At 36.0% G+C, this 27,283-nt stretch overlaps 2 protein-coding genes across 31 annotated transcripts in view; one reads left to right on the top strand and one right to left on the bottom strand.

Moving 5' to 3' along the window:
• The window catches only part of LOC144297151 (uncharacterized), a 161,637-nt gene extending 139,148 nt beyond the window's left edge, over positions 1-22,489 (bottom strand). For 7 of the 23 annotated variants that reach the window (XM_077870907.1, XM_077870906.1, XM_077870905.1 and 4 more), the window contains exon 1: positions 22,107-22,489. In XM_077870907.1, coding sequence (XP_077727033.1) covers positions 22,107-22,364 — 258 coding nt within the window. In that variant the 5' untranslated portion in view covers positions 22,365-22,489. Of the gene's footprint in view, positions 1-21,811; positions 21,901-22,106 lie in introns of all 23 variants that reach the window. The other 16 variants (XM_077870904.1, XM_077870902.1, XM_077870901.1 and 13 more) reach the window with 11 other exon arrangements.
• Positions 1-27,283, top strand: part of PIK3C2G (phosphatidylinositol-4-phosphate 3-kinase catalytic subunit type 2 gamma) — a 364,988-nt gene that overhangs the window by 69,368 nt on the left and 268,337 nt on the right. For all 8 annotated transcript variants that reach the window (XR_013364236.1, XR_013364235.1, XM_077870889.1 and 5 more), the window contains 4 exons: positions 7,165-7,228; positions 15,760-15,882; positions 19,693-19,726; positions 24,353-24,548. Coding sequence is in view for 6 of the 8 variants with exons in the window: in XM_077870889.1 (XP_077727015.1) it covers positions 7,165-7,228; positions 15,760-15,882; positions 19,693-19,726; positions 24,353-24,548 (417 nt within the window). In the remaining 2 variants the exon portion in view is untranslated. The remainder of the gene's footprint in view (positions 1-7,164; positions 7,229-15,759; positions 15,883-19,692; positions 19,727-24,352; positions 24,549-27,283) is intronic.

Here is a 27,283-nt window from a genome sequence, read left to right as displayed (position 1 = left end):
AATAGCCATTCTAAGAGGTGTGAGGTGATATGTCATTGTAGTTTTGATTTGCATTTCCCAATATTAGTGATACTGTTCATGTACTTGTTATTCAGATGTTTCTATGTATATTTTTAGGAGAAATGTCTACTCAAGACCTCTGTCCATTTTTAAATTGATTTTTTACTACTGAATTATACATTTTAGATACCAATCTATTATCAGATATATGGTTTGCAAATATTCTCTCCCATAACCTAGGCTGCCTTTCATTTTGTTCATGCTTTCCTTTGCTGTGCAGAGCAAGGTTTAAAGTTTAAGATAGGGGTGTAATTTCATTATTTTGCATGAGAACATCCAGTTATCTCAACACTATTTATTAAAGAGAATATCCTTCCCCCATTGATTATTCTTGGCTCCTTTTCAAATATTACTTGACCATATATGTGTAAGTTTATTTCTGGGCCTTCAAGTCTGTTCAATTGGTTTATGTGACTTTTTATTTCAGTGTTGTAATTCTTTTGATTCTTGAAGCTTTGTAATATCATTTGAAATCAGGAAGTGTGATGATTCCAGATTTGTTCTTTCTCAAGATTGCTTTGGCTATTCAGGGTATCTTGAGGTTCTATATTCATTTTAGGATTTTTTTTTAATTCTGTGAAAAATGACATCGGAATTTTGATAAAATTATATTGAATTGGACGCCTGTCTGGCTCAGTCAGTAGAGCATGTGACTCTTGATCTAAAGGTCTTGAAAAAAAAATAAATAAAGGTCTTGAGTTCAAGCCCCATGTTGGGTGCAGTGCTTACTAAAAAATAAAATAAAATAAATATATACGTACACACACATATATTGAATCTATTGATGACAGCAATATGGACATTTTAACAATATTAACTCTTTTGATGTAAAAACTTGGAAGCCTTTTGATTTTCTTCAATTTCTTTCATCAATGTCTTATGGTTTCTAGTGTATAGATCTTTCACTTCCTTGGTTAAATTTATTCCTAAGTTTTTTTTTTTTTTTTTTGAACTATTGTAAGTGGGATTTTTTTCTTAATTTTTCAAAACTTTCATCATTAGTGTATAGAAACCCAACTGATTTGTATATATTAATCCTGCATCCTGAAACTTTACAGAATTCATTCCTTTGTTCCAACAGTATTTTGGTGGAGTCTCCAGGATTTTCTACATACAAGATTGTACCACCATCAGATACAATTTCACTTCTCTTTCAAGTTTGAAGGCCTTTTATTCCATTATTTTGCCTGATTACTCTAAGACTTCTAGTACTATGTTGAATAGGAGTGATGAGAGTGAAAACCCTTTTGTTCCTGATTTTAGAGGAAGTATCTACGACATCTCACATTAAGTATGATGATAGTTGTGAGTTGTCATACATGAACTTTATTCTGTTGAGATATATTCTTTCTATACTCAATCTATCGAAAGTTTTTATGAGAGGATGTTACATTTTTTCAAATGCTTCTCTCTGCTTCTATTGAGATTATCAATGATTTCTTTCATTTTATAAATGTGCCTTATCATATTTATTGATTTGTGTAGTTGAATCATCCTTGCATCCCAGGGGTAAATTTTACTTGATTATGGTGTATATGATCCTTATAATGTGCTGCTGATTTTGGTTTGGAAGTATTTTGTTGGGAATTTTTGCATCTATAAACATCAAGGATGTTGACCTGTAACTTTCTTTTCTTATAGTGTCCTTATCTGGCTCTCAGAGCAATTCTGGCCTCATACAATGAGTTTGGCAATGTCCTCACCTCTTCAAGTTTTTAAATGAGTTTGAGAATTGGCATTAATTTTTCTTTGAAAATTTGGTAAGATTTATCCATGAAGGCATCTGCTCTTGAATTCTTCTTTGTTGGGAGGTTTTTGACTACCAATTTAATTTTCTTATTATTGATCTCTTCAGACTTTCTAGTTCTTCCTGATTGAGTCTTGGTAGGTAGTATTTTCTAGGAATTTATCCAGTTCTTTTAGGTTGTCCAATTTTTTGGCATACAACTGTTCATAGTAGGCTCTTTTGATCCTTATTTCTTGTAACAGTTTTTTTTTAAAAGATTTATTTATTTGAGAGAGAGAAAGCATGAGCAGAAGGAGAGGGACAAGGAGATTCCCCACTGATTAGGCAGTCAGATTCAGGGCTCGATCCCGGGACCCTGGGATCATGACCTGAGCTGAAGGCGGATGCTTAACCAACTGAGCCACCCAGGCATCCCTTGGAACAGCTTTTAAATTAAAGTCTATTTTGTATAATGTAAGTAGAACTACCTCTGCTCTTTTTTGGTCTCTGTATGCATGAAATACCTTTTTCCTTCCCTTCACTGTGAATGTGTGTGTCCTTTAAACTGAAGGGAGTCTCTTGCAGGCAGTACATAGTTGTGTCTTCATCCATTCAGGCATTCTTTGCCTTCTGACTGGAAAACTTTACATTCAAAGTAATTACTGATAGGTAATGACTTATCATTGACATCTTGATAATTGTTTTCTGTTTTATCCTTCCTTCCTCCCTTCTACCCACCTTGCCTTTCTTCCTTCCTTCCTGAATTGATGCTTTGCTGTAGGATACTTTGATTTCCTTCTCTTTACCTTTTGAGTATCTGTATTAGGCTTTTGTTTTGTAGTTATTCTGAGGTTTACTTGAAATATCAGAGATACAATGGTCTTTTAAACTGATAACAATTTAACCATACTTGAATAAAAACTCTACCTTTTTATCTGCCCCAAAATTTTATGCTTTTGATGTCAGAATTTATCTCTCTTTATATGATATACCCATTGACAATTATCGCAGCTATAACTATTTTTAATACTTTTCTTCCTTTAACCTCTATACTAGAGTTAAGTGATTGACACATCACTATTACTGTATTAGAGTATTGTAATTAACTATATACTTACCTTTCCAGTAAGGTGTGTTGCATATTTTCATGTTTTCCTGTTACTAATTAGCATTTTTTCACTCAGCTTGAAGAACTAGCATTTCTTCTAAGGCATGTCTTATGGTGAATTCCTTTTCCTTTTGTCTGTTTGTAAAAGTTTTTATGACACCTTCAGTTCTGCAGGACAGTTTTGCTGGGTAAAGTATTCTTGAGTGGTAGGATTTTTTTGTTTTTTCTTTCAGAAACTTAAATTTATCATCCTGCTGTCTCCTAGCTTGTAGGATTTCTGCTGAGAAACTTACTGATAGCTTTATGGCAGTTCTCTTTTAAAAAGGGAAAAAATTTTCTTTGTTGCTGCTTTTGAAATTCTGTTTTTCATTTTAGACAGTTTTATTATTGTTATATGTCTTAGAGAAGATCGTTTTGGACTGAAATAATGAGGTGGCCTATTACTAAATGAATCTGGATGTCCAAATCTCTCCCCAGGTTTAAAAGTTCAAAATCCATTATTCCTTTAAAGAAACTTTCTGCTTCTTTCTCACTCTCTTCTCTCTCCAGGACTCTAATAACATATACATCATTTCTTTTTATGGTGTCCCATGAATCCCATAGGTCTTCTTAATTCCTTTTTATTGTTTTCTTCTTTTTGTTCCTCTGTTTAGGTAATTTTAAATAATCTGTCTTTGAGCTTACTGATATTTTCTTCTGCTTGGTCTCTTCTTCTGCCAAAGATCTTTATTGAATTCTTCAGTTCAACCATTATATTCTTTAGCTCCAAAACTTCTGGTTCTTTTTTATGTTTTCTATACCTTTGTTGAACTCATTTTGTTCTGATATTGTGTTGCTGGTTCATTAAATTGTCTTTCTGTGTTCTCATATTTCTGAGTATCTTTAGAACAATTATTTTAAAATTTTTGTCAGGCGATCCATGTATCACCATTTTTTTTTAGGTCAGTTGCTGTAAGTTTACTGTGTTCTTTTGGTAGCATCATATTTCCCCGAGTCTCTGTGATCCCTGGAGCCTTGCATAGGTGCCTGTGCATGGGAGGAAGCAGTCAGATCTTCCAGACTTTATGGGCTTACTTCAGTATAGGATCTTCACCTGCAGGTGAGGCACACTAGCGTATGCTATATGACCCTTGATCTAGTGGTACAGGGCACCAAGTGCAGAATCATGTGGAATACCCAGGTTGGTGAATGTGATGTCTTCTCAGGTCAGGCCACTGGGCCCCACAACATCGACAGTTGTGTGGTCATCGACAAATCAAGTGCTATGGGGCATCTTCAGTGGTGCTTCCAGGTCCAGCAGCTAGACACCAGGGCAGGCAGTGGTTGTTGCTAGCGCTGGTGGCATGCACACACATAGTTGTGGGGGCCAGCTTCAGGTGTCTGTGTAGTGGCAGGGGATGGTTGCAGACATACATATAGTGGGGAGGGCAGGGCCAGCAAGAAGAACTAGAACTGTAGGTGCACTGGCACTGTGGAGATCCTGGCTGTTGGTATGAACTCCTGTGGCTAAAGCCCTTGATCATGTGTGCAGCAGTAAAGGCTACTATGGGAATCAGACTGGTTAGATGCAGGTACACAGCTATAGAGACTGATTGCAGGCAAACCCACAGTAGCAGGAAATAGGGACAAAACCAGGCTCACAAGCAGCTATGGGGGCCTTGGCTGTTGGTATGCATTCCTGTGCCTACAATGTCTCCCTAACACATGTGCATGGCAGTGAAGGCCAGTATAGAAGTCAGACCAAAGGCTTGCAGGTGCACAACTTGAGAACCAGCTATAGGTGAGCCCTGGGGTGGCAGTGGGGTAGGAAAGGGAGAGGGGAGGGACTCAAGCAGCTGCTGTTTGTGAATGTGAATACATGTGTGTGGGGAAAGCAGTGAAATCTGCAGGGGGTCTGCAGCTGCTTTGTTGGTTGTTGGTTCTTCAGTAATAAAAGCTACTAAGGCCCAGCAAAGCAGGTAACTGGGCACCACGGTAACTCCCACTGCATGACTGATAATGACAGCCCTTTCTTGTTGCTAGCTGTCTTTATGTATCTCAGCTTTGCTGGTTCCTGGGTGGAGTAAAATCAATGCAGATCCTTCTTGTAGTGGCCCAAAAGGCTGAGGAAGCTGCTCGCTCACCCACTCTCCCTTTCCCAGCAAGGGGATTTCCCTTTTGGCAGTGAGCTGTGCTGGCCTGCAGGATGGGATGAGGCAGGCAAAATGAGACTGCCTTCCTTTTTCTTTCTGTGTGGTTATTCTCAGGTTTTGGTTTTGGTTTGGTTTGGTTTTGTCCTACGGCGTTGTGAGAGTTTTTTAGAAGGCTTCCTAAGCTCTCCCAGAAATTTTTTTTTTTCGTGGATAGTTGTCTAACCTTGACATAGGCTGGGATTGCCTACTTTGCCATCTTGGTGACTTCAAGACCGCTTTCTGAAATAAAAGACTATTTTGCATGCCCTCCTCAGATCACTCTATGGTGTCATTAAAAGATCAAACACTAGATGGCAGGAGCTTTGTTTTCAGTTTTCTTCTTCCCTGACTTGACTTCCTCTTAGAAGCTGGGCAAATCACATACCTTCATTAGTATTTTTTTAATAAAATAAATATGATATTTAATAGCAAGGTATTGAACTGGGTATATATTCTTGAGGGTCTTTTAAGTTTTAGGGTCAGATTTTATGTAAAAACCTTCCCTCCAACAGCCAAATTTTTCACTATTCTTTTCCTATACCTCCACCGACTTTTACATAGTCTATACATTTTGTCTTTGAACTGTTATATGTGATCCAACTAAAGCGATTATTCAATAAAGGTTGAAAAGGCAACTATTGTAAAATATGTTGTGGGTTTTTCTTGACACCTTTTGTGTTGTATGATTTGTTCAATTCAATTCAGGAGTTTTTAGGACAAATAGGATAGGGAAAATCATAATGTTTAGGAAAATAATTTTGATTAGTGAAGTCAGAAGAACCTCTATACATCTCACATCTATTTCACCTCAGCATAGATAAATATGGAGCAATAAGAGAAGCTTAGGAAAGAAAAAACACAGGTTTGATGTCAAAGCAACCTTTTTTTTTTTTAAGAAATGTTTTTTTTATTTTTTTAATTAATTAATTAATTAATTAATGATAGTCACAGAGAGAGAGAGAGAGAGAGAGAGAGAGAGGCAGAGACACAGGCAGAGGGAGAAGCAGGCTCCATGCACCGGGAGCCCGACATGGGATTCGATCCCGGGTCTCCAGGATCGCGCCCTGGTCCAAAGGCAGGCGCCAAACCGCTGCGCCACCCAGGGATCCCTCAAAGCAACCTTATCTATTATAAATATATGTCATTAATTCTCAAAGCAGTTCTCTTCAAGGTTTTGAATATTTAACAATTCTTGATGTTAGTATTTGTCATTTTCTGCTCATTATTCCTTTTGTAACTTAAATTTTGAATCAAGAGTAGTTTACCCAGCAATTGCACTGCTGGGGATTTACCCCAAAGATACAGATGCAGTGAAACTCCGGGACACCTGCACCCCAATGTTTCTAGCAGCAATGTCCACAAGAGCCAAACTGTGGAAGGAGCCTCGGTGTCCATCGAAAGATGAATGGATAAAGAAGATGTGGTCTCTGTATACAATGGAATATTACTCAGCCATTAGAAATGACAAATACCCACCATTTGCTTCGACATGGATGGAACTGGAGGGTATTATGCTGAGTGAAATAAGTCAATCAGAGAAGGACAAACATTATATGGTCTCATTCATTTGGGGAATGTAAAAAATAGTGAAAGGGAATAAAGGGGAAAGGAGAAAAAATGAGTGGGAAATATCAGAAAAGGAGACAGAACATGAGAGACTCCTAACTCTGGGAAACATGCAAGGGGTGGTAGAAAGGGAGGAGGGCAGGGGGTGGGGTGATAGGCACTGAGGGGGGCACTTGATGGGATGAGCACTGCATGTTATGCTATATGTTGACAAATTGAACTCCAATAAAAAATAAAAAAATAACAAAAAGAGTAATTTGATACAATGAACAGTCTTTGAGTGGTTTGGTTAGTTTGTCACGGATTTTTTTTTTTTTTTTGAGTTCTAAAGTTTTCAAGTATGTTTGTAGCCTATCAAGTTACACAAAGTCTATAAATATTCATCAAGTGGTTTTTAGATCGTATCAATAGCAATCCTTTTTAAACCATGTCTGCTATAGAATCACAGACAAAACGACTTATGATAAATATGCTATAAAGTTAATATGTTTCCTTACCCACGTTTAAACAAAGTTTTTTTGTTTTCTTTCCAGACAGTGCCTCTCAACAGTAATAAAAAAATATGACTTCCACCTGAAATGCCTATTGAAAACCCAGGTATTAACTTTTGTTACTTCATCTATCATCCAATAAGCATTTATTAGCCATATACTCTTTTTCTAAAACCGCAATTTTCTGAAGATACAAGGATGAATAAAGTAGGTCTGTACTTGAGCAGCTTTCATTCTATCATGACAAAACAGACAAGTAAATGGATATGTGTTAATAAAGTGTCATAGATACTATGAGAGACCTATGTGTATATAGGACACAAAAGAAAGTTATCTATTTTACCTATTTGATCTGAATGCTGAAAAATGAATATGCCAGCTAGGGAAGGGGCATGGTAAAGAAGGTGGGGAGTGGGGACAACTTTCAGCGAAGAACACCATGAAAAGAAGCAGTTAGGAAACAGCCTGGTGTGATTAGAAAACTGTATGAAATTTGGAATGGCTACAGTTAGGGTTCAAGTCCTGTAAAGAGACCATATGAAAGGGGCACACAGGGACCAAGTTATATAGGATCTGAAGAACACTTTATGGAGAATTTAATGATTTTCTAATTTATCAGTTGATAACATAGAACCAGTATACAAGGCAGTAGAATGACAGATGGGTGATTAGAGGAGCATTTCATTAGCCCAAAGAGATGATGAGAGTATTGACAAAAAAATCTACAATAGGGGTGGACAGGAGAAGAAAAATTCATAACAGCTGAAAATGCGCAATTTACATGATTTGGTAAAAGATTATGAATAAAACAAAAAGAAGAGGGTTTCTAGAAATACCTTCACATTCCGACTGCTACCTGACGACATGGAGACATCAGTTTGCTAAACTAGCAAAGAGAGAAGCTAGCTTGGCAGGGAAAAATGATGGATTTAGTCCAAGACTACTAAGATTTGATCAGCAAGTGGGCATCCAAATAAATTGTGGTCACCATTAGACAGATCATGTCTTACAGCTCATTCTTCCAGTTAGGGTTAATCTTCCACAGATGAAACATCCTATGATTATAGAAAATTGTGTAAGACAGTGTTTTCATTAATTTTTTAAGATTTATTTCTTTGAGAGAGAGTGTGCATGTGCACACACGGGAGTGGGATGGGGGTGGAGAGGTAGAAGGAGAAGGGAGAGAGAATCCCAAAGACTCCAAACCCAATATAGGCCTCAATCCTACAACCCTGAGATCATGGCCTAAACCAAAACCAAGATCGGACAGCCAACCAACTACACCACCCAGGCACCCCAAGATATTGTTTTTAAAACACGTGAGAATTTCTTTTTCCATTAAATAATTGACTCCTGATATAAATGAAAAGATAAAGAACCTTAATAACTATTCCTAATATTGATAGTAAAAGATTCTAAAGATAATAAAAATATTTCTTGAAGATACCAAACTCATGTGAATTCTATATACATATTTAAAGACACAGTGATGACTAACACACAACTCATACTCTGTCCCAAAGTGTAATCCTCTCACGTTCATTATTCATTCATTATTGAATATTCAATATTTCTTTCTTGAGTCTGGCTTAAATCTGGAAGTTTAAAAATGTAAAAACTCACGGATTGGTTTAAGTCTCATAAAAGTGTCATAATTAGTACTTCTTTCAGCTTGATTCTTCATCTTTATGATAGTCCTTCTTTCTAATGTAGAATTGAAATTTATCAGGTACCCAAGACAAATGATGACTTTATTCATAGATCATTTATGTCTCTTGGCTGTATGTAAACATATTTATGAGATTATAGTAAGCTACTTATGAATGAACTGTAATTACCTAAATATCTTGGTCCTGCTCATGTACCACAAATGCCTTTTTATACACATACACAAGCATGCAAAAAATTGTTGAGAACCTGCAAAGTTCTAATTTCCAAGAGGTTTGGTCATCTTATTCATATATAAAGCCTCCAATATTTCCACTTTGAAAGAATCCATTGATTATTGTAAACTTTTTCAGTATGACTTAAAAGTTGGCAAAACATCAAATAAATACTGCCTTTACATTAACACAGGGAAAGAGTTATCATCACCCACATATGAATTATTTTATAAATAGGCCACAGTGTCTGCGATTTTCCAGATGAACTCCTTCCAAAACAATGAGCTTTTTATTTTTATTTTTTTTAACAAACAAGCTTCTGAAAGCAGAGGGCCACTGTCCCCTAATTTTTGCTGTTTTTTTTTGTTGGTTTTTAAAGATTATTTATTTATTTATTTATCTATCTATCAATCTATTTATTTACTTATTCATAAGAGACACAGAGAGAGAGGCAGAGACATGGGCAGGAGAAGCAGGCTCCCTGTGGGGAGCCCAATGTGGAACTCCATGACAGGACACCAGGATCATGCCCTGAGCCAAAGACAGATGCTCAAACACTGAGTCACCTAGGCACCTCAAAAATGATCTTTTTTTTTTTTCTTAAAGATTTTATTTATTTATTTATTTATTTATTTATTTATTTATTTATTTATTTATTTATAAGAGATACAGAGAGAGAGAGAGGCAGAGACACAGGCTCCATGCAGGGAGCTGGATGTGGGACTCAATCCCAGGTCTCCAGGATCAGGCCCTGGGCTGAAGACAGCGCTAAACCACTGAGCCACCAGGGCTGCCCGACAATGAGTTTTTTAAATGTGATTTTTCCTATGAAGTATCACTGGTAAATATCTGAGAAGTGAGGACAGACTGTGATATGACCAATTCACAATTTTGTGCTTCCTATTTATTTGACAATTGCATTAAGTGGCATTTCATCAATGTTGGAAGCAGTACCAATTTGAAAAACAATGTTTTGTTTTATATTTCCTAATCTTGGATTATTAAACATTATTTTTAAAAATAGCAAACATGTAGGCTGAATAAACATGACATGAATATTATTGAGTAATATGGAAAATATAAATATTCAAATATTTATTTCTCCAGCCATGGTCATTTAACACATTTTAGATTTGACTTACTTCAGATTGGGCATCCTGACACTATGTTTGCTAAATAAATAGTTTCGTGAGTAATTTACGTAGAACTGTTTACATCCTGACACTATGTTTGCTAAATAAATAGTTTTGTGAGTAACTTACATAGAACTATTCCTATGAACATTTTCTTCCTCTCTCCTATTCCACTAATACCCAGAAAGGTAAGGAATATTTTCTATAGTGATTCTTTATTCTGCATTCATCTCTAATATTTCAGAGAAATTAAGAATAAAGAGAATTTTCCCCTTAAGGAATTACTTAATGCTTACTTAGTGCAAATTAGTGAACTATTTACTCACTGGAATCAAGAGAAACATAAATCAGAACCATATTCTAAAGTTGCTGATGATCTAGTTGGAAAGTAGATTACTTGGTAAGTAATGTACATAAAGTGGTATACATACAGAACAAAGTAGTGTAAAAGAAGATTTCAATTTAGGTGCAAAAATCAACTTCTGGCTCAAAGTTGCTTCTTCCTAGTAGCCTCTGATGCACTGTCTCTAAAATTTTTTATTACAATGCCAAGTAGGCCCTTTAGAGAAAGTTAGCAATCCCTACCACTGATGGTAAACTTACACTAGAATCTAGTAGTTGATGAACTAACTATAAATTGAATGGATGTCAATTGAGAAAAATCTACTCATGCTTCAAAATATGGTTTGGCTTCATGAAATATCTCCTTGGTCTAAAAACCTCCAAGTACTTTACCTTCTAGCTCATGACTCCGAGAGTTTACCAACTAGATAACTAGAATAGCATCTCTATTATTCAGGTGTGAGTAACTCAGTGAGTAAGGCTGAAACAATAATCTCAGTTTTCCCTCCATGAGACCAAAATCCAACTGCATTCAACCTCTAGACAGAGGCCAAAAATTTCATATACAAGTAGAAATAAAGGGGGTACAAAGGGATCTTATGAAGCGCTTTGGGTAACAAGCAGGTCTATTATTGGATTTTTATTTTTTATTTTATTTATTTATTTTTTTATTATTGGATTTTTAGAAGTTCAATTTCAAATATAATTTAAACAGAGTGTCAATAAAGACAGAATCTAGGAGCAGAGATTCCAAAGTCAGATATCGTATATGCCAACCCTCCACCACTATGGAAGTTTTTATTCAACCTTCCTAGAACTCATATTATTCATTACCACAGTGAATATCATAAAATATAATACAATGATATTTTTAAAAATTAGTAAAAAGTGGATGTAATGTGCTTAATAGAATATAGCAGCTAGAAGATGAAAAAGTATTCAAGTAAAGGTAAATACAAATGTATTTTATTGCTATGAGAGTTACTATCTTTAACACTATTACTAAAATAGAGGACCGTACAGGATCCAGAAGAAAAATGTCACAAAACTGATTTGCATTCACAATGGAATACAAGAGGTGGAAAAGGAACAAAAAAATCATAAGAGAAAACAGGATAAAATGAATAGGTAACAAGGACCCAGTTAAAGGTTACAAAAGAAGAAGTCAAGGAAATGAAGGAGATAAAGTCAGGTCACAAGGAAAATAAAACACAGCTGCAGGATTGGAACCTGCCTTAGCAGAAATAAAGGGCATACTGAAACTACTAAAAGTCAAGCCTATTATGTATAGAACACTCTCAGACTTAAAGAAGAAAAAAAAAATAAGAAGTGAAACTAGATCTTCAATGAGAAAGATAATCACTAGCCAACATAATTTATATTCCAAGTAAGTTGGAAAGCACTGAAGAGTTTTGTCAAAGAAATAATATGATCTGACATTTTATTTGAGATTTGTGCAGTGAATTATGTGACACATGAAGAACATATAATAATATATATATACAAATTAAAGAATAACATTAGAGTAGGCAGTTTTATCAAACAATAAGTTCAGCAACAAATATTGCCAGTATCATAGGATCTGCCCCTGTGCCACTTTAGATCTCTTTTCCTCTACATTAGAGGTATCCTTTGGAGAAAAGTATTTTGTAGTTTTCACCACTTCACCTTTTCTCATTTCACCATCAGAGGATCCAGTATACTTGGTCACCTTGTAACCTCAAATCTATAATGGGGTCAGGAAAAACTATGGTTTTGTACATTACCTATCTTTTTTTATTTCAATGTTGTGACCAAAGATACATATTTTAAGCTGAAATTGAACTCCACTATTTTTTTAAATGTTTATTTTTAAGTAATCTTTGCACCCAACATGGGGCTCAAGCCCACAACCCTGACTGAGATCAAGAGTCATACGCTTTACCGACTAAGCCACAAGGCACCCCTCCAAATACTATTTTTAATCTTTAAAGAACAATTTATAATAGCAATAACTACTTCATTGGAACAAAAATCATTCTAAATTCTCAATTTGTCTCCAAACTCATTAATTAAATTTGGCAATTTTCAGCGAGTATATATAAATTGAAATTCAGTAAGGTTTATATAAAACCTGGGAAAAAATGGGGCAGCCTGGGTGGCTCAGCAGTTCAGTGCCACCTTCTGCCCAGGGCCTATTTTTGGAGACCCGGGATCAAGTCCCACATAGGGTTCCCTGCATGGGGCCTGCTTCTCCCTCTACCTGTGTCTCTGCCTCTCTCTGTGTCTCTCATGAATAAATAAATAAAATCTTAAAAAAAAAAAAAAAAAAAACCCTGGAAAATGGAAAGCTCTTACATGGCTGTTCCTTTGGTCTCCAGCACAACTAAATGAAAGTGGGGAGGAAAGGATATGTTGTTTTGTTTTGTTTTGTCTTCCAGAAAGATACAGAAAAGTTTGTCACCAATCTTCGCCAATGTTCAAAATACTTTTAGTATATGCTTAATATCTAAAGTATTAGAATGCTGCTCCTTCAGAGTCTATGACACATCAAATATATCCTATGATAGGTTTGGAATATAGCATATAAAATATCAAAACTGCATTATTGTCAATATTCACTACCCCAAAGAGTCACAGAGATAGGAAGAATTAAGAGGTAGTCCAGTTCAAACTCCTATGTAATGCAAAAATCTCTCAATGTTCCTGATTCTTCGCCTGCCTATAATGTGGAGAACTCTACATGTGTGAGAGGGACAGTCTCTCAATTTTTGAACAAGCCAGTTTTTACAAAGATTTTTCCCATACTAAGTGAAAATGAATGTCTCTAAATTTGCAATCATTTGTTTTAATTTATCATTCCAGAGCTACTTACAGTAAATCTAATCACTTTTTCACTTAAACAGCCTTCAAATACTTGGAAAGAGTTACCATGTTTCCTTTTCCTTCTTCTCTTCCAAGGTAAAATTTCCTTGTACCATCACCTACCTTTACTTTATGTCCATTACACTATAGTTTTCTAGTTTAGGTCTCCATCTGTGCTCCATCTGTGACCCAAATTCCCTTCTCCAATACCTAAATATGAGATGTTCTAATGTTACATATCCCGCTTTCAATTTTTATTTCTTCTATATTCTCTCTTTGGACAATAATATCTAAATTCTTGGCCAGGTATCATCTCTATGAAAATTACGCTCAAATCTAGCTTTGATATCCCTTAAAATCAGGTGCTAATGCATGTTTCATATCTGTAGAATCTTTCATATGGTGGATCAGTCATCATAGGATTTGTAATTTTTAGGCTGATTATTTATTCCCCTTCTACCAGGGAGAGTGTGTATGTGTGTGTGTGTAAAAGAGAGAACATATGCCCATGTGTGTATATATAAGGAGAAACTCCATGGTTTTGGAGTGTAGAAATGTGTTTCCATACAGAAGTTTTGCATTTGTTTCTGCCTGTGTCCAAAATAGTCACTATATTCTGGCACATTTTTTTGGGCATAAATTCCTGCCATAGTATAAATCCATGCTCCACAGCTACACACACAATTTTTCAGGTAATCATTTTACTCAGTCAAAGCTCCTGAGTAGAGAGAGGCTTCCTCAAAAACTCTCTTGGTCAGTAGGCATTGTTTTTCTTCTCCCACCTTTTGCAGGTGACAGCCTATCCAGTGTCAGAGGTTTATTCAGAGATTTTAGCTCCAGATCTGCTCCTTTCCCTACTTCCCCCTACTAAATTAGGTCTGAAATCTCAGCACTTGCCCCACTGAGAACAGTAAACACCAGTTTTGAAGCCTGAGGGTCTAAATTTAATCTGATATTTCCCACAGTCCATTGCAGCATCAATGAAGACATCAGTGAAGACACTGCTCTGGCTTTAAGATTCCTCTTTAAATTTCTATCACCCAGAAACTTATCCTATCCTTGTTTTGGACTAAGCTATATATATATACATTTACACTTTTTTCTTATAGTTCATCTAGCATTTATATGAGCACGTGTTCTGTGTGTGTGTTTTTTCTCAATCCAATAGTTGGCAGAGCTAGAACCTCACTGCATTTCCCAATATATGAAGGTTGTGTCTGCTTGACTGTTGCCAGGGAAGGTCAAGCTCTGCATATCAAAAACCATATGCATCACAATACCATCAAAAATCTTCCCATTTTGCCTGTTTGTTGCCATAATTAGTGGGATCCTAACTTCTAGGTTTCCCAAGCATAAAACTTTGGAATCATTTAAATCCAAACTTCTGTTGGTCTATACATCATCCAATAAATCATCAAGTTAATTCTACTATTGCAACATTTCACTTAACATTCTAGCAATCTCAGCGATTTACGAATGTAATGAATATGTTTATCTTTCAGAATTTAAGGAAGATTAAAGGAGATAAATAGATCACATACAAAGCACTTCAAGACTAGAGTAAAAGAAGGCATAAATTAGCTACCAACTGACCAAGTCAACTCAGCATTTGCATCTTAATTAGCAATATTTTAGAGATTTCCACAAATTCATGTCATACATCAACTTCAAATGTCTGAATGGAAACTAATCATAGCACCAAATACATCCTTTTCATAGTTTTTATTACCTTCTAATTTTTATTTTATTAGATATGTGTACATATACAGTGTCTGATTTCTCATATAAACTGAAAAATTTATGTAAATGAGTAAAAATTAATAAAAAATGAATTAATTAGCTAAAATTTAACCCTTATTCTCTGCCAGGAACTTTTTCATATTTTATTTTATTTAATCATTATAGCAACCCTCTAATTAATTATTATGGTTCCAATTCTACAGAAGAGAAAACTTAGATCCACAGAAGTTAAATAATTTGATAATCACAGCTACAAATAGAGCAGAACCAGGATTTTAACACACAAAACCCTACTGGAGAGCTGAAAACGAAGTCTACTACATTGTTTTGAATGAATATATCAATGGCTGCGTTGCTCTTCTTTGGAAAAGTCTACTTTGTCAAGTCTAGTTTCAAATGTGGTACCCAAAACTAAACTCCAGTTCAGATAATACATATGGAAAATGTGGTGGGTTTAACTTTCTAGTTACGGAGAGTATATGACTTTCAGTTTAATAATGAAGTAGATCCATCAAGCATGTCACGATGTTGACTCAAATTGAGTTCACACACAAATAAAACAACTGCTTTTTCCATATGAACTACTTATAAATTTTTCTTCTCCATATTATAACTGAGTAGTTGTGTTTTCTTAATCTGGAAAAGACTTAAAATGTATCCCAATTAAATCGCATCTTCTTATTTTTCATCAATAGCAACATGTAGATAATATTATTGAAGATGTAAAAAATATATGCAGTGTCCTGGGGTGTGTGGAGACCAAACAAATTACAGATGCTGTAAATGAACTAAATCAAATTCTTCAGAGAAAAACAGAGGTAAATATACCAATTTATTAGACAGTAATTATTTTAGACCTGACTTCAATAATTAATTAAGAAGAGTGAAAGAATTTTAAATAAATACTGTGCGTCTGTGTGTGTGTGCGTGTGTCTGTGCATATATATTTCAATCATTTGGGGTTAATGGAAACTTGATTCTATTATACCAAAAGGATTTAATTAAATTAAAAGGAAATTTCTTACATCTTTGAAGTTTGTAATTGCAATATATCTTCCAAGTGAGACTGAAATCAATCCTACCATCTTACCTAGAGGAATATGCTTATATAATAACATTCAAAGGCTAGTGTGTATATAGACTATTAATGGTTCTCATACACCCAGTATATGCAGGGGTAAGTATTCATGCTTATATGGACAAACATACATGTAGAAAAGAAAAGACCAGTTTTTGTGCTATCTTTGGTTGAATTTGCAATGCACACTGCTTATATTATCCCAGAGATGCAATAATAGCCTGTTTTTTTTTTTTCAGTTTAAAAAATAAGTATTATGTGATTTTTTAAAAATCTCAGAAATCTGATGTAGAATTACAGGTGTGATTATTGCCCAATAAAAAGATTAGGATATCTGGTCACAATAAATCAATTCAATCTTGTTATTAGTTTAGCAAATGATGAAGCAGAAAGATATGATGATTAGAATAATAACTAATACTTGATAGTGCATTGCAATAATAAAAGAGTTTCACTTATTATACCACTTTTATTTTATTTTAACTCATCCTCATATCAATGCCATGAAATTGGTATTTTAATGTTAATTTTATTATTAAAATCTGATGCCTATGCACGCCTAGGTGGCTCAGCAGTTGAGCGTCTGCCTTAGACTCAGGGCATGATCCTGGGATCTGGGATCGAGTTCCACATTGGGCTCCTTGCAGGAAGCCTACTTCTCCTGCTGCCTGTGTCTCTGCCTCTCTCTCTCTCTCTAATGAATAGATAAATAAAATCTTTAAAAATAAATAAATAAAATCTGATGTCTAGAATGCTTGTGTAAAAAGGATTAATAAGTGGCAAAAAAGAGATTTGAACCCAAGCCTCTTCCTCAATATATGTGAACTTTCATAACAGAGAGTGATTACATGTATTCTTTATCTGCCCAAAGAGGAACAGCACAGATTATACTACCCTGAATATGCCAGCCTTGAAATTTCAAAGAGATTGATTTAGAAAGTGGACAATTATATTAGTATATATAAATCATCATCATTGTTTCAAATAGGTGAAAAAAATCAGTAATTTCTTAATGTTGGATTTTCTATTATCTTAATTAGAACTTGTTTTTGTAATTAGAGAGTAATAATGAATATAGAAATTAAAATACCTTGTTGGTATTACATACTGACAGTGATGACTCATTTGCAGTGGAATCATCCCACCAAAATATTTCCTAGATAACATTCATTCAAAGCTAAAATCCCAGAGCAAAGAAGAAATCAAAATTTAAATAATATAATCAATAAATACCAAAATTTGATGTCTGAAGTTAATAACTTTATTTCCTTACATTTTTCTTACTGGGAAAATATCTACTCTTATACCTTCCAACCTATAGTGGAAAATGAAATAACTATGTAGTCTCCAAGGCTGTTTTTTTATGTACATATTAATATCCATAGTCTTCTCAAATGATAACAAGGAAAAAAAATTGAAAATAAATTTTCACTTAATCTGGTCATATTTTTTATTCTATGTCAGAGTGGGAAATGGCTGTTATGTTATAAAAATAAGTATTTTGATGAACTCAAGAACTTAAGAATTATATGATGCTAAGAGCGTTCCAATAGGTGAAGTTATGTCAGGATAACAGGGTAGTGAGAGTTAATTTTCCACAAGCAACTAGTTTCTCTTAAATAATCACATTTGGGAAACATTATAAGCACTTAGAGCTGATAATCAAATACAAAGAGCTTAGGGACATAAATATACGATTTGAACTCAATATCTACCAGTCTTTAGCTGAATATCTTTGGGAAAATTAATTCACATCTCTGAGTTTCAGCTTTCTTCATTGCATGTATGCATGCACGCATAAAAAATTAAATAAATAAATAAATAACAGAAATTGCAGGGTTCCTATGAGCATTATAAATAACATTAGTAAAGGTCCAGATGATAGTTTCTTGCATGAGTCATTATCATTACTGGAGGTAGTGGGGATGGTGATGGTGCTGGTGGTAGTTTTTGAGACTCCTCCCCATGTAACCTACATGAATCATATCACAAATGTAGTTATACTCTTGTTCATGCTCTCATTCAGTATTGGAAACAATTTTCCATCCTTCAATATTATGTTCCAGAATCTCACATAATATATTTCCATTACATGTTCCCACAATAAATGAAACATAAAGTGAAAAATATGGTCTTAAACATTGTGCTGTAGGTGGATGTCATGGTGATTTTAAAATACAAATTTATATTTCTGAATAAACTGAATTGTAGTTAAGTCAGGCTAACATCTTTAATAGTCTCAGCCACATGGAAGGGGTAAAGATCTTACATGTAGTTGTTAAGCCTAGTAATTGAAACTATGCTCAGATGAAATATTATACCTAAGAGAAACGCTTCTGAAAAGGTTTATGTGAACAATGCTTTTAAGTGAAAAGCTGTATATAAATTTAATTACATTTTAAACATGGTAGAAGTGTTTTCTCTCTAAAGGAATATTGTAGAAAGTTCTTTGTTATAAGAAAACAATTATTCCTTAGCTGGTTTGAGAATCTGGGGTTTCATTAATTAAAAGCAAACTTGTCCAAGCAAAAATTTTAAAAAATTTAATGTCAATTAAAGTGGATCATATTGGGGCACCAAGTTTAAGTATCTGCCTTCAGCTCAGGTGATGGTCTCAGGGTCCTGGGATTGAGCCCCACCATGGGGCTCCCAGCTTAGCTCAGCGGACAGTTGGGTTCTCCCTCTCTTTCTTACCCTCCCTGCCCCGTTCTTGTTCTTTCTCTCACTAGCTCGCTCTCTCTAATAAATAAATAAAATCTTTTTTAAAAAATGGATTATATTAGAAAATGTGTTTGCTTTTGGACTGAAATTTTATTTTTAGTGAATCTGTGAATCACTTATATTATTTTCATGATAATGAATTTATCACTAGCACTTTCTAAACCACTTAAGTAATTCTATACCTCCTACAAAAATAAATGCAAATAAACAAATGAGCAAATAAATAAATAAAACCATACTAATGGATGTGAACTGAAATGACAACAGAAAATAAAATTTCAGACAGTACATTTTTTTAAATTTAGGATATGGTTGCAAGTGTTCTACTATCAGTTCTTAAAAATCTCCTAAAAATAATTAAACTATATTATGAGTTTGCATAATTCTGCCTACTTCCATCCAGCCCTCTTTTCACTGTAGTCCAAAGGTTACAACTGAATGATTGCTAATAATAAGAATTAGCATATTAAACAAATAATTAAAATGCACTTATTTCAAAAAATCATTCACTGCTATGGAAAGGGAATTGAGTTTAGCCAATAAATATAAAGCTATTCCAATATACTAAACAGGCTGAACTTACTCTAAATTTTTTTCCGTCAAAAAAACTAGATTGTTTTTTAAAACATTCAAAAGGTTTTTCTTTCATCTTACAATTTAGCTTCCCCCTGTTTATTAAGCAATTGATGTATGACCTCAATAAACATTTTGTCTTTTTACCGTGTCAGAGAAATTTCAATGTTTAGATCTGGATATTATCAGTTTGATTGTTTTTTGAGTTTGTTTTCTAAATAACAACTGTATCTTTGTACTTGTTTTTCTTTTTTAGAATTTTCATCAAAATTCAGAGACTTCAGCAAAAGGTAAAACATACACGTACCCAAATTAAAAAAAAAAAAAAAACAAGTTACAGAATCCAAATAATTTAATTTCTTTTCAATTTTTCATCCAAATACTAAGGTAACACATATACAGAAATATTTTTTGAAGTGAAAATGCACTGCTAAAACTTTTTACTGATGGAAACGATTATTCTGCAAGTGAATAAAACTTCACACTCTGAACTTTTAGCCTGACATTTTTAAGAAATGGGAAAAGTCAAGAGATCTGTAAAAATGAAAGGAATACAGAAAATATTCTTATAACCATTCCAAGAAACTATAAAATTTTATTTAGCTAATTATATTTTGATGTAAAAGAAGAGTCAGAAAAGTAGCAGCTGTCTTTCTTTAAAGTCACTAATTTCAGATTTAAATTCAAACTCTATTTGAAAGTCCAATCTAACATAATATGTAGGAGGATTAGGTTCTGGAATAATTACGGTTCACAGAGACTCAGACTATAAAATTGCAAGCCACAGGAGGACTTTGCCTCTACAGAAAAATAGTGGAGGAGTAATAGTGTGATGCAGAACAAAAGACCTGGCTTTTGAAATCTGGTTAATTTCAACTTTGCCACTTTTTGACTCTGTGATCTTAGAAATTTAATTCTTTGATCCTAAATTTCCCTAATATGCATAGAAGACATGATAGTATTTAATGTGCAAGGTGTGGTCAGAGCTGTTCTGTTTGCAAAAGCAAATGGTATTTGGCATATGAACAGTGAGCATCTTCAAGGAAACGGATTCACCTATGTTCAACTAACACTCTAGGTTTACAGGTCACAGTGAACCGCAAATGATAACCCCAATCTGCCCTCCAAGCCTTAATCTTTTTAGGACAGAGCTATATGCAGAGGGTTATCCTCTCAACCCTAATTCCCACCACTCAAACGAAGACAGTAACATTTGAAGAAATTCTCTACCTCACATCACAAAGGAAAAGGGATGGCAGAAGGCATGGAGAAAAAACAAACTGCTAGTGCAAAAAAACCCCTGTTCCAGGCATTCCTAAACTCCAGAACACCATTAAGGAAGGGACAAGATAGATATCCCCTAACAATATCACTAACACCGAGTCTAAGTGACAGAATGAGGAGTTAACAAGCTGGAGGTATGCCTATATGGAATTGGACCTCTCTTCCTTTCTTTTAGGAATGTTGGAATAAAAATCTCTTCATCCCATATTCCTCAGGGGATGAGATATAAGATCCCACAAAACTGCGTAAGAATGTTCCCAAAGGTTTATATTCAATGCTAAATCATCACAGGTTCTAATTAATGTATTTTAGCCAAATATATATTTGTCACTGTTTCTCAATTTTATGATACTGTAAACTGGTTCCTCAGAGTAAAATCAGGTGTGATAAACAGCATTACTCCGTATTTCACCACCAAGCCCATCTTGAGTCCCTAATACATTTCTAACATTTGAAATGGACTCTTCATCCAGTTTTGGAAGTAATGCTATAATGCATAAGCACGCATCTCTATACTACCTCAGAGAAGCAAATCATGACCAAGAACTGTATCTCTGCACAAAAAGTCAAGAGTAGAGTTTGAGTCATTATCCAAATGATTATGATTTCCCAAAATACGTGCTGGGGCTTAAATTAACAAGATCTCTAACCCAACTTTAGGATTTATTTTAGATGTGTATTCATTTGCACCAGATTGGGAATTATTAACAAGAAGTTTGTACTTCCTGCTTCGGAGGGCCAACATCACAATGTGGTGACTGGGAAACATGTTTCTATAAACTTGTAATTCCCTGCCTCCTGTTGCTCAGTACAATCCCTGTTGGTTGGCCTCCAGAGTGTCATGAGTCCTCTTTAAAAACTATTTCTATGCTGCTTTAGTCTTCTGTTTTATTAATTGCCACTTGCTGATTTCTCAGAGAATTTTAATTAGAGCTCTTTCATTGCTGCTTGTCCCCTCAGACTGTTTCAACAAAGGACGCCATTTTAAGTAAAATTTGGCCATTTTATAAATTTTGTACAAATTTATAAATGAGTGATTAATAGCATGTGTTGAACAACAACAACAAATGCCTCATTATGGACAGACCTACTTGAGAGGCAGGCTGTGGGAAGAGGCTCCATGCTGAAATTGGTCTGTTTTTTGAGTTAGCCAAGTTGTCTGGTATTGGAACGCTGCAGACTGTTGGCGAGAAAAGCTAGGTCTTCTGTATTATCTTCCTTGCAAAACAACTAGAAACTACAAGGAATTTAAGTTTCAGAAATAACCTGAGGAGGGAGTGCGTGTGTTTGCGCAAACAACGGCAGTGCGTGATTTGACTGGGCACACATCAAATCAAACCAAATCACGACCGGTTTTAAGCACGTAATTTCTAACCATGTGCTTACTTGAGCTTCCTGAGCCTCCTCAGCTGCCTGGGGATTCGGCCATAGGGCTCTTCTCTGAGGCGTTGGGTAGCTCTGCGCAGGCGCAGAAGCGTGCTGAGGGCGGGGCTGCGTGCCGCAGGGGTGACTGGGACGCCATCTCCGACGGAAGAGAACACTGTCCTTCCGGGTCCTCGGGTGCAAGCGGAGTCTGGAGTCTGGAGAACCGGGGCCCAGGCTGGACCAGTACAGAGGCAGGGCCCTGCAGCACGTCTTCCTCATCCAGCGCGCCCAGTACCGCGTGGACGCCTTCTCCAAAAAGGATTGCACACCGGCTCCTGTAGGCGGCAAACGGGCTAAGCTTGGGGTTGAAGCTTACTAAACTCGAACGTTCCTCCCCCGTGACCCGCGCGGTAGGAACCGCTGACGTCATCGGCAGACACGTGCGCAGTCAGCACAGGTTTGCTGAGGGAAGGCTCCGCCATCCAGCCTAAGGAGCCAGGCTTGCCAAATCTCACTGGAAGCCGGAGAGTGAGGATATTACAGAAGCAGAGCCCGAGAGAGGTGTTCTCCCAATCCGCGTCCACCCAGCAGATGCCTGGTAGCACAACAGTTCTGAGATCTTCTGCTGTGCCATCTTTTGCCACCTTGTGTGTCTGGCACCACAGTTCCTCCACGGCCTGGCTCCACCCCTCCCCCGCAGTGCCCACTTGGTGGTCGCGCCCACTGGCCAAGTAGCGCTCAAGACCTCTGAGACACGGGGTTCGGGCCTCCTGACTAGATCTCCCGCTTCTGGGGGAGATCAACAACAAAAAATGTCAGTAGTGAGAATTATTCACTGGCCCGTTAAAAGGTCTGACCCTGAACTCCACTCCTAGGATAACATTTATCCTCCTCCTAAGCTTCTCCATTGTTATAGCACCATCTTTCCTGATTTTTTTTTTTTTTTTCCTTTCCTGATTTTGATTCAAAGTCCACTATCTTGTGCTACCTGGCCCATTTCATCAGTCTCTTCTACTTCCTTCATCTTTGGATAGGAGTTTTTCCAGGAAAAAGAGTTTATTGGAAGAAAGCCGGAAAAGTTTACCTTAAATTTAGTGATTAAGTTTCTTCATATGGTCTACGAGAAGTTGGCATGCCTTCATTTAGTACACACTTGAGAGCTATTAGCCCCGGTACTTAGTCTTATTTTTTTTTTTCATTTTTTCTTCCTCCGTGACAAGTCACTTTTAGGAATAATCAATAAACGCCATTTAAATAGCTAATAGTAAAACTTCAGCAAGGCTTTGATTTTGAAGAGTTTTAGTAAGCATCATAAATCTTTCATTTCAAGCTTATTTCAGATCCCAGCCAGGTACTATTACTATTCTCTTTTTACAGCAGCATAATGTATATGATTAGTGTTAAGTTAATGGTAAACACCGTAGCATAGTCAAATTTATTATGATTAATTTTAAGTGGGGTTTGTTTGATGTACTTACAAGCCGTGTAGAAAACTTGTTCCTTCTTGGGAAATTAATCCTAAACAATCATAAACTAGACAAAAAATATTGCAAATGACAGAATACCAAATTAATAATCCAAAAGTCTGATTTTTGATTAAAGGCCATGTGCCAAGATTTCTGCAACAGAAGATATGAAAGCTTATTGATTAGCTACACCACTATCAGCTGCTTCGGGCTACATACAGAGGCACAGATGGCTAATTGGCTCTAGTTAGTGGATGGTCATTTTAATTAAATTTTATTAAAAATTTAGGGCAGGGATCCCTGGGTGGTACAGCGGTTTGGCGCCTGCCTTTGGCCCAGGGCGCGATCCTGGAGACCCGGGATCGAATCCCATGTCGGGCTCCCGGTGCATGGAGCCTGCTTCTCCCTCTGCCTGTGTCTCTGCCTCTCTCTCTCTCTCTGTGTGACTATCATAAATAAATAAAAATTTAAAAAAAAACAATTTTAAAAAAAAATTTAGGGCAGCCTGGGTGGCTCAGCGGTTTGGTGCCGCCTTCAGCCCAGGGCGTGATCCTGGAGTCCTGGGATCGAGGCCTCCATTGGGCTCCCTGCATGGAGACTGCTTCTCCCTCTCCCTGTGTTTCTGCCTCTCTGTCTCTCTCTCTCTCTCTCTGTGTGTCTCTCATGAATAAATAAATCTTTTTTTATTTTTTTAAATTTTATTTAAAATTTATAGTAAGAAATTTCAAAGCTGTAATCGATGGCTTATAATAAGTATGGCCCTTCAAAGATGACCTGATTTCTATCTTTTTTCCCCCTTAGGCTTGATAGAGAGAGTGACAACTGCACTATCCAGGTCCATCTACCAGCTTATCAGTGTCTATTGCTGCAGCTTTTATGCAGATTTCCAGCCTCTAAATGTGCCCAATGACATTTCCTATGTAAATCCTGGGCTCCATTCCCACCTTAGCTTCACAGTGTATGCAGTTCACAACATTCCAGAGACTTGGGTGCACAGGTCAGTGGTGGTTAAGTTTTCATAAAAATGCTAATTTTCACATGGTTTCTAATTAGAATATAATTTGTCTTGTTCTTATTTGCAGGAGCAAATATTTCATGAAATTTTGACATTTAACCACTGTAGATTTATCTTAAAACCATTTTTAAAAACTGGTTCATTCCCAAATGCACATTCCTTTTCTCTCAAGTCTTCAAGTCTTCCCATTCTCCATATTAAAAATAGCTGCTTATTGCCAGTATATCATTATGGAAACAATAAATGCTCATCCTATTTAGTGATTGCCCTATATTTTTTTTTACATTTGAATTTAAACGACCAATGCTAATTAATAGAACAGAGAGAGAGAAAGCACACACACAGGGAGAAGTACTTAATAGAAAAAAAATCACTCTTGATACCCATCAAGTTGTGAGTGGTAGATATTTTGTGAAATTAGTACCTTGATAAAGTGGGAATTAGCCAAGAGTTATTTCAGTTACAATGGAAATTAACCACAATTATGTGTAGAGCATCGCTAGATTTTAGGTTGGCTCTATTATGCAGTATTTTTTTTGAATAACATAATTAGATTAATATTATAATCATTATTTTAAACTCCTTATGGATTTAATCTATAAGAGAATGTGGATTAAATCAATTAAAGTTAATAGAGAATAGCAACTTATAAATGGGTTTATTGTACCCACTGCATTTAGCATCTCAAAGAAAAGCTGAAACCATTTCAGTAAAATGAAAAAAATTACTGTATGTGTTTTTGCAAGTAACTGACCTGTACAAACAGTTATAAAGTTAATTAGAAAGAAAAATTTACCTTTGGGGTGCCTAGGTGGCTCAGTTGGTTAAGCATTTGCCTTCAGCTCAGGTCATGATCCTGGAGTCCTGGATCAGGCCCCATATCGGGCTCCTGGCTCAGCAGGGAGTCTGCTTCTCCCTTTGCCCTTCACCCCTCTCCTACTCTCTCTCGCTTGCTCACTCTGTCTTTCAAATAAAAAAAACAAAAACAAAAATTTACCTTTGTATGTAAAAAACACTATCTACCTATATACATATAAACATATTTCTTTAAATCCATGAGATGAGGGGTGTCTGGTGTCTCAGTCGGTTTAGAGTGTGACTTTGCATCAAGCCATGATCTCAGGATCATGTAAATGGGATTGACTCCTTCATTTCACTTTCTTCAGTCTCATTGTTAGTGTATAGAAATGCCACTGACTTCTGGGCATTGATTTTGTATCCTGCCACGCTGCCAAATTGCTATATGAGTTCTAGCAATCTTGGGGTGGAGGCTTTTGGGTTTTCTATGTAGAGTATCATGTCATCGGTGAAGAGGGAGAGTTTGACTTCTTCTTTGCCAATTTGAATGCCTTTAATGTCTTTTTGTTGCCTGATTGCTGAGGCTAGGACTTCCAGTACTATGTTGAATAGCAGTGGTGAGAGTGGACATCCCTGTCTTGTTCCTGATCTTAGGGGAAAGGCTCCCAGTGCTTCCCCATTGAGAATGATACTTGCTGTGGGCTTTTTGTAGATGGCTTTTAAGATGTTGAGGAATGTTCCCTCTATCCCTACACTCTGAAGAGTTTTGATCAGGAATAGATGCTGTATTTTGTCAAATGCTTTCTCTGCATCTAATGAGAGGATCATATGGTTCTTGTTTTTTCTCTTGCTGATATGATGAATCACATTGATTGTTTTATGAGTGTTGAACCAGCCTTGCATCCCATGGATAAATCCTACTTGGTCATGGTGAATAATTTTCTCAATGTACTGTTGGATCCTATTGACTAGTATCTTGTTGAGAATTTTTGCATCCATGTTCATCAGGGATATTGGTCTGTAATTCTCCTTTTTGGTGGGGTCTTTGTCTGGTTTTGGAATTAAGGTGATGCTGGCCTCATAGAACGAGTTTGGAAGTACTCCATCTCTTTCTATCTTTTGGAACAGCTTTAGTAGAATAGGTATGGTTTCTTCTAAACGTTTGATAGAATTCCCCAGGGAAGCCATCTGGCCCTGGACTTTTGTGTCTTGGGAGGTTTTTGATGATTGCTTCAATTTCCTCCCTGGTTATTGGCCTGTTCAGGTTTTCTATTTCTTCCTGTTCCAGTTTTGGTAGTTTGTGGCTTTCCAGGAATGCGTCCATTTCTTCTAGATTGCCTAATTTATTGGCGTATAGCTGTTCATAATATGTTTTTAAAATCGTTTGTATTTCCTTGATGTTGGTAGTGATCTCTCCTTTCTCATTCATGATTTTATTAATTTGAGTCTTCTCTCTCTTCTTTTTAATAAGGCTGGCTAATGGTTTATCTATCTTATTAATTCTTTCAAAGAACCAACTCCTGGTTTTGTTGGTCTGTTCCACAGTTCTTCTGGTCTCGATTTCATTGGGTTCTGCTCGAATCTTTATTAACTCTATTCTTCTGCTGGGTGTAGGATCTATTTGCTGTTTTTTCTCTAGCTCCTTTAGGTGTAAGGTTAGCTTTTGTATTTGAGTTCTTTCCAGTTTTTGAATGGATGCTTGTATTGCGATGTATTTCCCCCTTAGGACTGCTTTTGCTGCATCCCAAAGATTTTGAACGGTTGTATCTTCATTCTCATTAGTTTCCATGAATCTTTTTAATTCTTCCTTAATTTCCTGGTTGACCCTTTCATCTTTTAGCAGGATGGTCCTTAACCTCCACGTGTTTGAAGTCCTTCCAAACTTCTTGTTGTGATTTAGTTCTAATTTCAAGGCATTA

Source organism: Canis aureus, chromosome 25, assembly GCF_053574225.1.
Source record: "Canis aureus isolate CA01 chromosome 25, VMU_Caureus_v.1.0, whole genome shotgun sequence".
In the NCBI taxonomy this organism is placed as follows: Eukaryota; Metazoa; Chordata; class Mammalia; order Carnivora; family Canidae; genus Canis; species Canis aureus.
Note: the sequence above shows the minus strand (reverse complement) of the source record. Positions and strands in the feature narration are given on the sequence as shown.